General features: G+C 37.2%; 1 protein-coding gene across 1 annotated transcript; it reads left to right on the top strand.

The window, feature by feature from the left end:
• The first annotated feature begins 221 nt into the window (after positions 1-221).
• Positions 222-9,609, top strand: LOC129901169 (tropinone reductase homolog At2g29260, chloroplastic-like). Its single transcript, XM_055976294.1, has 5 exons — positions 222-544; positions 2,390-2,597; positions 3,783-3,999; positions 4,099-4,205; positions 9,215-9,609. Exons 1-5 carry the CDS (start codon positions 345-347, stop codon positions 9,401-9,403), a joined length of 921 nt encoding a protein of 306 aa, XP_055832269.1. The 5' UTR covers positions 222-344; the 3' UTR covers positions 9,404-9,609.
• The last annotated feature ends 627 nt before the right edge of the window (positions 9,610-10,236 follow it).

The following is a 10,236-nucleotide window of genomic DNA, read 5'->3' as shown; positions in this document are numbered from 1 at the left end:
ATTTAATATTTATTTAAGAGCAAAGTAGTAAAATTACTATTATCTTAATGGGTTATCGATTTTACTCAATAATACAATATTAAAAATCAATATGAACCAATACCCCGATAATTCTTTTTATAAAATCATTACAAACTCATTAACCTGATAATAATAACTCAATAATATTTTTTTCGATTCAATTTTTACACAATCCTGCTTGCTATGGAGAGAGAATTTTTTTTCTTCAATTAAAAAAGAAAGTGAAAGTGTGTTAGAATGCAACTATTTTTGAACAGTGTGAGAGATGACTGATAAGTGAGCATTTTTGGCAAAACTGTAAAACAACCGGAAATCGGGAAAAAATGTGGGAATCCGTCTTGGTTTTACAATTTCCTGCGCCTTCATACACTGCTTCTCTAAATTTCAAATTTCAAATTCGAAAACCCACAAAGTGTATAATAATGAGGCCATGGATGAAGAATTGCACCTCAATTCGATGTGCCAATCGATGGTCACTTAATGGCAGGAATGCCCTTGTCACTGGTGGTACTAGAGGCATTGGGTCTGACCTCAATTCCCCCCTTTTCATTTACTTGTATTATACTAGTGTTTTTTTGTTTTTTTTTTCAGGATATGAGAGAAATGAGGATTTATATAGTCGATTCTAAATTGTTTGGGACTGAGATGTAGTTGTTGTTATTGTTGTTGTATATCTCTATATCTACGGGATATGAGCTTAAATGAAGAAATGAAGATTCATATAGATGATTCTAAATTATTTGAGACTGAGGCGTAGTTGTTGTTATTGTCTTAGTATATCTTTATATCTACGGCATATGAGCTTAAATGAAGAAATGGGGATTTATATAGATGATTCCAAATTTTTTGGGACTGAGGCATAGTTGTTGTTATTGTCGTTGTATATCTTTATATCTACAGGATATGAGCTTAAATGAAGAAATGAGGATTCATATAGCTGATTCTAAATTATTTGAGATTGAGGCGTAGTTGTTTTTGCATTGTATATCCCCGGGATATGAACTTAAATGAAGAAATGAGATTCAATATAGCTGATCCTAACTTGTTTAGGACTGAGGCATAGTTGTTTTTATTGTCGTTGTATATCCACGCGATACGAGCTTAAATGAAAAAATGGGGAATCATAAAGTTGATTCCAAATTATTGGGACTGAGGCGTAGTTGTTGTTATTGTCGTTGTATATCTTTATATCCACGGGATATGAGATCAAATGAAGAAATGGGGATTCATATAGCTTATTCCAACTTTTTTGGGACCGAAGCATAGTTGTTGTTAATGTCTTTGTATATCCTCGGGATATGAGCTTAAATGAAGAAATGGGAATTCATTTAGCTGATTCTAACTTGTTTGAAACTGAGGCATAGTTGTTGTTATCGTTGTTGTATATCTTTATATCCATGAGATATGAGCTTAAATGAAGAACCGGGGATTCATATAGCCGTGTCCAAATTGTTGGGACTGAGGTGTAGTTGTTGTTATTGTCTTTGTATATCATCTTATATACACTGACAAATTAATTGAGTTTTTACATAATTAGTGTAGAATGTTGCTTGCTTTATTTGAGCTTTCTAATTCTATTTATTATGCATAGTTACACCTTTAATTACTTGAATGTACTACAACAACAACAATATACTTGGTGTAATCTCACAAAGTGGGGTCTGGGGAGGGTAGGTGTACACAGACCTTAACCCTAACTAGGAGTTTAATTAGTTTAATGTGACTTGTAAAATCTTTTTAAACTCATTTTTTTCAGTTATGATTTCTATTGTAAAAAATGTGACTTAAGAGTAGTTTCTTGAATGATCTTGTAAATAGTATTCACTATTTAGACAGAGTATATAACAAATGTTCAATTTTATTACTCCCTCCATTTCAAAAAGAATGGCGTAGTTTGACTTGACACGGAGTTTAAGAAAACAAAGAAGTCTTTTCCATCTTGTGGTCCTAAATTAAAATTATGTAAAATGTACCAAAATACCCTTTAATCTTGTGACCTTAAACATGCCACGTGGAAAGTTGAAATTAAAGTTTTACCAAAAAAGAAAAGGGGTCATTCTTTTTGAAACTGATTAAAAAGGAAAGGAGGTTTTTCTTTTTGAAACGGAGGGTGTATAAAATGTTTGAGGTGGAGTGGCTTTTGTGAAGTTTCTAAATTATACCTTTTGTTTCAAGAAAATCAAGGATTTCATGTACATTTCACATGATAAGGTTATATGCTTTGATCTTGTACTCTGAATCATCATTTGTTTTGAGACAGAAGAAATAACCAATATAGCCACAAGCCCAGTATTTTTATCTAGTTTTCTTGAAAATATGAATATAATTATGCATTAGTATATGACATTTTGAATTGTCGTATAATTAGGCATGCCATAGTAGAGGAATTGTGTGGACTAGGAGCCACTGTGCATACGTGTGCCCGGAATGAAGATGAGCTTGGAACATGTTTGAGGAGCTGGAAAGATGAGGGCTTTGCAGTGTCTGGTTCCTTGTGTGATGTGTCTTCTCAAGTTGATCGCCAGAAGTTAATGGAGGTTGTTTCGTCTACATTCAATGGGAAGCTCGATATTCTTGTAGGTATCTTTTCTTTTTGATTGTTTATTCCCGTAGGTATCTTATTAGCTGAAGCACTTCTTAGAAGCTTTACATTTCAATGATATCTCTTTGTGGAGGACTTGGGGGCTAAGGAAAAGTTTTCCCTTTAAAACTATGACTGACTTGAGCCGAATGGATATCATATAATTGACCTCAACCAGTTGGAACAAATAGATGATTTATTGGTTGATTTAGTTTTTTTCCCAAGCTAAGATTGGTGGGGGCTGTTGGACTTATGATGGTTTTTAATCTGCCTAGTTTACTTTTCGAGAAGCATCAAGTTGGAATCTATTGGGATATGAGTTTGCAATGGCGTCTGAGATGAAGTCCAAATATTAATGGGTTCACTCAAACATGGAACATTGTCTCACAACTATTCTTGAATTTACGGAGCAGTAATGAGAAGGAAACAGATGAAAGGAAGGGTAGAACAGAAAAATATGGCAGAACCAAGTGGAGAATGGTGAGGAGACGGCAGTTTTTTAAGACAACTGAGGGTTAGGCAATAGAGAATAAATTGGAGTAAAGGTTGCCAATGGACCTTGAAAGAAGAGAAATGATTTATCTTTAAAGATTGATGAAGACGATCCTGCTTCGTATTTCTTATCACTATCTGATGTCATTTGTTAACATCACTGTCAACAATTTTATAATTTTTTAAGAAATGTCAGAAAACAGGTCAGCAATCTTCTACAAAGTGGTTCTGTTTCATAGGATGTTTCTGGAAAGCTTCTTAAAATCATAGTACCGCTTATTGACTGCTTTCTGTTTTAGCTTATATAGAACTACTTACTCTTTTATAACCGAGAAATCCTAGAGGGCCAATGGCGTGCTGTTCGAAATTCAATGGATAATTGTCCCACCCAATTATATATAACTGTTGCCGGTGCATATAGAACTCATTTCTCCAGCTGCATATGAGAAAAAACTAAATGAGTAGGAGATTTTGTGGTATTGAGATCATGGTTGGGTAATACATTGCGTCGTATATCTCTTTGCTCCTCAAGTTATGTATGATGTCTGATTAACGAGTCATTCATAACGTTGGAACCTGGCACCTCAGTTAAAACAAATATCTTTGAATGTGTAAAGTGTCCAGCTTTATTGGCCGGATTGCATGCACTAATAGATGAACTAATTGGCTTTCTTTCATTGCTCAGTAGATAAACAACGTGGGGACCAATATTCGCAAAGCTATGGTGGATTTTACAGCTGAAGAGTTTTCCACCCTCATGGCAACAAATTTTGAATCTGTTTTCCATCTGTGTCAGCTGGCCTATCCCCTTCTGAAAGCATCTGGGGCTGGAAGTGTTGTGTTCACTTCTTCTGTCTCAGGTTTTGTCTCATTAAAATCAATGTCTGTACAAGGAGCAACAAAAGGTATGGTCTTTCCTTTTTTTGAGGCTTCATGGTTGATAGAGAGTATGATGATGAACTGTCATCATCTTGACATCTTTTCCACTTGAATGTTGTCCACAGGAGCAATTAATCAACTTACAAAATATTTGGCATGCGAGTGGGCTAAAGACAACATCAGGAGTAATGCTGTTGCACCTTGGTACATCAAAACATCCATGGTGGAGCAAGTAATTCCATACTTTCTTCTTTTCCAGTAATCCTATTATAAATGCTGTTTTCTTTGAAGAACTGTGTCCTTCAAAAATATTCGCTGGGGTTTTCTTTGGTCTGGAGAACATGCATCCTAAACTGTCTAGGATACCTGTATCATGTGTTTGAATTTCAATCGTTACACTTGGTATCATTAGAGTGTTACATGGGATTTTTTTTCCTTTTTATTGAGGTTCGTATTAATATGCTTCTATATCCCAATGCTTATGCTACTTCATGCTAATCCCTGACGCTACTTGTAAATGGGAGGAAAAGGAAACAAAACTGAGCACCGAAAGAGTGCGTTCTTTTTTTTAAAAATAAATCAGGTTAGCTTAACAAAGAGAGTAGGTTCTTGGGTTGGAGAAATGATCAAGGCTCTGAAGTCCAGGTGCTGGACTATATAAGGAGAATAGGTAGTAGGATTCGACAATGGGTTTTAGTCGATGATTGTAAAACTTCCTTTTAGCAATCTTAATCCACATCTAATTAGTTCTGGAACTATGGACCTAGCTGAACTGTAGAGCCCCGGATTCCCACGGGTATCATAGAATCATGCTAGGTACCATATGAATAGGCCCGTGCAAACCCCTGTATAGCTTATTTGATTTCTCCATAAAGAGCATATGACCAACTTTATCAAAAAAAAATAAAAATAAAGAGCATATGACCAATAGTGGTTTGAATGAAGATAAAAGGAATTTTTATTTTTTTTAGATTGTTTGAACTTCTGGGAGAAAAAGAGGAATTCACTGATTTTGGCTGAAAAGTTGATGTGACTACTACACCACACTGGCCACCTTGTCCTACTAACCTTATAAAAAAAGAAAAGAAAAGAAAAGGGTAGTCATGGAAGGGAAATGCTCATTCTGGATTGCTGTCATCCTGTGATGGTCTCGTGCCTTGTGAGCCACTTCTCCCCTGCTGTTTCTGTCGCAGTTACTATAAACTGGAAAGTCTAGTGTAAAGTCGTGGAATAGACAGAAGAAGGGAGAGGAGCAGTGATAAGTGAACCGCTAGTCATTTGTTCAAGCTGAGCTCTAAGGCTACGAACTGAAGCTTAGCCACTGCCAACTTGTGAACCGAGAGAGCCACTCAATGGTTGCGGAGGTGAGAGGAATATGATAGCGGACAGAGGCAGAGTTTGTGTATGACATGCAGCAAATTGGCAAAAAGTGCAGAAGTCAAAAAAAGGGGCTGCCTGCCAGCAACCTTTTTTGACATTGTTTGCTGAAAACGCGTATGCCTTTTTTGACATTGTTTGCTGCCAACAACTCTTACACGTTTTTTGAAAACGCGTATACACGTTTTCTTTCTCCTATATATAGAAGGCCTCTTACCCTCATTCCAAAATCATCCAGAAAGAGAGAGTAAGAATACAAAGAGAGTTATACACCAAGATAAATATTTTAGTCTTGAGTGTCCTCTTTAGTAGTTGTTCCTTTTACAAGAGAGAAGTGTTAATTGTTGTTTTCTCCTTGTATTTGAGAGCTGTGTACTCCATATTAAATAGTGAGATCTTTCTACCCCGTGGTTTTTCCCTTCTATCATTTAGAGGGGTTTCCACGTAAAATTCTCGTGTCCAATTTATTTTCAATATTTTCATCATATCAAACTTTAGTTGTGGTGCTTCCTCCCCCCAACAGTGGTATCAGAGCCCTCGGTTATTCTGTCTGTTTTATGCGAAGATACTATTCGTGAATAGTAAATTTTCGTGAATAGTAAAATTCGATGAATAGTACTATTCACGTGAATAGTAAATTTCGATGACGGTACAGTTTGTCACGATTGTTCGCAAAAATATTCAGAAACGATCTAGAAGGGTGTGAAGCAAATAACAATGTCGAGTACAATAAAGTTTGACGTTGAAAAGTTCAATGAGACTAATTTCTCATCGTGGAAAATGAAAATAAAAGCGATATTGAGAAAAGACAATTGCTTAGCTGCAATTGAAGGCAGGCCCACAGACTTTGTTGATGACAGCAAGTGGAACGACATAGACAGCAACGCAGTTGCTGATCTACACTTGGCACTAGCTGATCAAGTGTTGTCTAGTGTAGCGGAAAAGCGGACGGCGAAGGAAATATGGGATACTCTTACAGGGTTGTATGAGGCCAAGTCTTTGCATAATAAAATCTTCTTAAAAAGAAGATTGTATACTCTTCGAATGGCAGAGTCCATGTCAGTTACTGAACATATCAATACTTTGAATACTCTGTTTTCGCAACTTACAACAATGGGTTGCAAAATAGAGGGGACTGAACGTGCGGAGCTTCTACTTCAAAGTCTGCCTGACTCGTATGATCAACTCATCATCAACCTGACGAACAATACTGACAGTCTAGTTTTCGATGAAATTGCAGTCGCTGTCTTGGAAGAAGAAAATCGGCGCAAAAATAAGGAAGACAGACAAGCAAGTTCGCAGCAAGCTGAAGCCTTGATGATGGTGAGAGGAAGACCAACGGAACGTGGCCCTAGTGGGAGTCACAATCATGGCAGATCTCAATCAAGAAGTAAGAAGAATATCAAGTGCTACAACTGTGGCAAGAAAGGGCACTTCAAGAAAGATTGTCGGTTCAAGAAGAAGAGTGAAAACCCTGAGCCATCAAATGCTCAAGGGAATGTTGCATGTACCTCGGATGATGACGATATTTTATGTAGTGAGGCAATATCAAATAATGAATGCAGAAAACATTTCGCTGATGTCTGGATCATGGACACAGGAGCAACATGACACATGACTTCCAGGAGAGAATGGTTCCATCAATATAATCCTATCTCAGGAGGGTCTGTGTTCATGGGAAACGATCATGCTTTGGATGTTATTGGTATTGGGTCCATCAAAATAAAGATGTATGATGGCACGGTTCGCACCATCCAGGAGGTACGACATATAAAAGACTTGAAAAAGAATCTATTGTCTTTAGGACAACTAGATGATAATGGATGTTCGTATAAGACTCATGGTGGAGTCATGAGAATATCCAAAGGAGCGCTTGTAGTGATGAAAGCAGAAAAACTTGCTGCAAATCTATATGTGCTTAAAGGTGAAACACACCAAGAAGGAAAATCTTGAGACGCTTCAAGATGCAAGACTGTAAGTCAATTTCTACCCCACTTACTATTAATTTCAAGTTATCCTCAAGAATGAGTCCTAGCAATGAAGCAGAGAGGATGGAGATGTCTCGAGTACCGTATGCATCAGCAGTGGGAAGTTTAATGTTCGCCATGGTATGTACAAGACCTGACATTGCACAAGCAGTGGGAGTGGTTAGTCGATACATGGCTAATCCTGGTAGAAAGCATTGGAATACTGTTAAGAGGATCCTGAGATACATCAAGGGTACCTCAGATGTTACAATGTGTTATGGAGGATCAGACTTTACTGTTAAAGGTTATGTTGATTCAGATTATGCAGGTGATCTTGATAAAAGCAAGTCCACCACAGGTTATGTGTTTACTCTTGCTGGAGGAGCTGTAAGCTGGGTTTCAAAACTGCAATCTATCGTGGCTACATCTACGACGGAAGCAGAATATGTAGCAGCTACACAAGCTAGCAAAGAGGCAATATGGATGCAGATGTTACTGGAGGAACTCAGGCACAAACACGAGAAGGTTGCTCTGTTTTGTGACAGTCAGAGCGCTTTGCATCTTGCAAAGAATCTGGCATTTCATTCAAGGACAAAGCACATACGAGTTCAGTATCACTTTGTTCGTGAGAAGGTGGAAGAAGGCAGTGTGGACATTCAGAAAATTCACACGAATGACAACCTAGCAGATATGTTTACAAAGCCGATCAACAGTAATAAGTTCATATGATGTCGATCTTCTATTGGCCTAGCAGAAACGTAACATTGCAGTAGTTGGGTAGAAAGGATGGTGTGAAGAGTTAATTGATTCTCAATTAAATCTTCAAGTGGGAGAATGCAGAAGTCAAAAAAAGGGGCTGCCTGCCAGCAACCTTTTTTGACATTGTTTGCTGAAAACGCGTATGTCTTTTTTGACATTGTTTGCTGCCAACAACTCTTACACGTTTTTTGAAAACGCGTATACGCGTTTTCTTTCTCCTATATATAGAAGGCCTCTTACCCTCATTCCAAAATCATCCAGAAAGAGAGAGTAAGAATACAAAAAGAGAGTTATACACCAAGATAAATATTTTAGTCTTGAGTGTCCTCTTTAGTAGTTGTTCCTTTTACAAGAGAGAAGTGTTAATTGTTGTTTTCTCCTTGTATTTGAGAGCTGTGTACTCCATATTAAATAGTGAGATCTTTCTACCCCGTGGTTTTTCCCTTCTATCATTTAGAGGGGTTTCCACGTAAAATTCTCGTGTCCAATTTATTTTCAATATTTTCATCATATCAAACTTTAGTTGTGGTGCTTCCTCCCCCCAACAAAAAGGAAGTTGAGCTAGGCTTTCGCTAGAGAGTGACACCAATGGGTTAGTTTGAACTTGATTTTCATGCCCAAAAAAAAGATCTGAGGAGAGGCCCAATCCCATAACCTGTGCCTATGCTCACTTTATGGCACGCAAGTCGTGCAATGTATCAATTTCCCGTCTGTGGCAGTGGATGTACTCTCAGTCTCATTTCATATAGCTATTTCTTACAATGTTTTATGTGCATGCATGTAGTGTGAGCTAGATGCAGTGGGGTAAGAGTGGATGTAAAAAGAATCAGATGTAAGAGCAGCTTATAAAGCTCAGGCAAAGTCAAGGACAGACTCTTTTCTGGTTGCAAAGACAAGAACAACTTACTTGGTCCTTTCTCTATTCCGATCCCTTCATTTTTAATTATCTTGGCAAAAACCTTCACATTGATTTGCATCATCATGTCAAAATTTGTAGCTGCTTCCAATATTCATTTATTACAAGTTTTTCCAAATGTCAACTAAATAACCACAGATGGATCAGGTTGTTTCCGCATCTAACCCTTCATGTTTGGGTTTCTAACTTGTAGCTGCATCAAATATCCTTTTTCATGTTCAGGTGCTGAATGACAAAGATTATTTACAAGAAGTATATGACCGCACTCCACTTGGGCGCCTGGGAGAACCATCCGAGGTTTCATCTCTTGTGGGATTCCTTTGTTTGCCTGCATCTTCCTACATCACTGGTCAGATAATCTGTGTTGATGGTGGAATGTCTGTAAATGGCTTCTACCCTCACCATGGCTAGAGGAATAACTGCCGCGTAGAGTAATGCTACAATTTTGCAGAAGAAAAGTTTGTTGTGTGTGCCTTTCAAATGCTTCTTAGTGGAGAAGTTGCTTCTTAGCAGGTTTATCATTTTGTTGGAATTCTTGATCAATTTTCACCTGACTTTGAAGACTTTAAACAATTGCCAAGTCCTGGTTGATGATCAAGTGCATCAGTGTTAGCTCATTGTCTGATGTTACCTTAGTGCTCTTCTGTTTTATTGGCAAATATGAGTCTCCAAATTACTTCCCCCGTTCATTTTTACTTGTCACTGTTTGACTTAGCACACCCATTAAAAAAATAATTATTGATATGGATATTTTATCATACTATTCCTGTTAATTGATGTTTAGTATTAAATCTTGAAAAATGATTTGGAGAAGAATATTTAATGCTAAGGATAAAACATGGAATTTTTTTTTGTCCTTTCTTGATATGTTAAACGTGACTAGTAAAAATGAAAATCTATTTTAGGAATAAGTGACAAGTAAAAGTGAACGGAGAGAGTAACTGTGTGAGCATGCTAAGAGATTTGATTATGTTCTCCGTTCGATTTTCAAATGCAGATCCTGATTCTGCAATTTTAACCAGATTTAAAAGTAACATCACAATTTCACAAGTGTAGTCTGGGGAGGATCGTATGTACATGGTGAGAATTTATTTTTCACTATGCGTTTTTCCTATGAGTAGCTTCGGTGAAAAATGGGTGGGAAAATCATGTTTTATAGCGTAAATTTTTTATTGATTCGCGATGGAAAAAACTAAAGTTTCTAGTAGTGCCCCTACCTTGTGAAAATAGAGAGATTATTTCTG

This window comes from Solanum dulcamara, chromosome 8 (assembly GCF_947179165.1).
Source record: "Solanum dulcamara chromosome 8, daSolDulc1.2, whole genome shotgun sequence".
Taxonomy (NCBI): Eukaryota; Viridiplantae; Streptophyta; class Magnoliopsida; order Solanales; family Solanaceae; genus Solanum; species Solanum dulcamara.
Note: the sequence above shows the minus strand (reverse complement) of the source record. Positions and strands in the feature narration are given on the sequence as shown.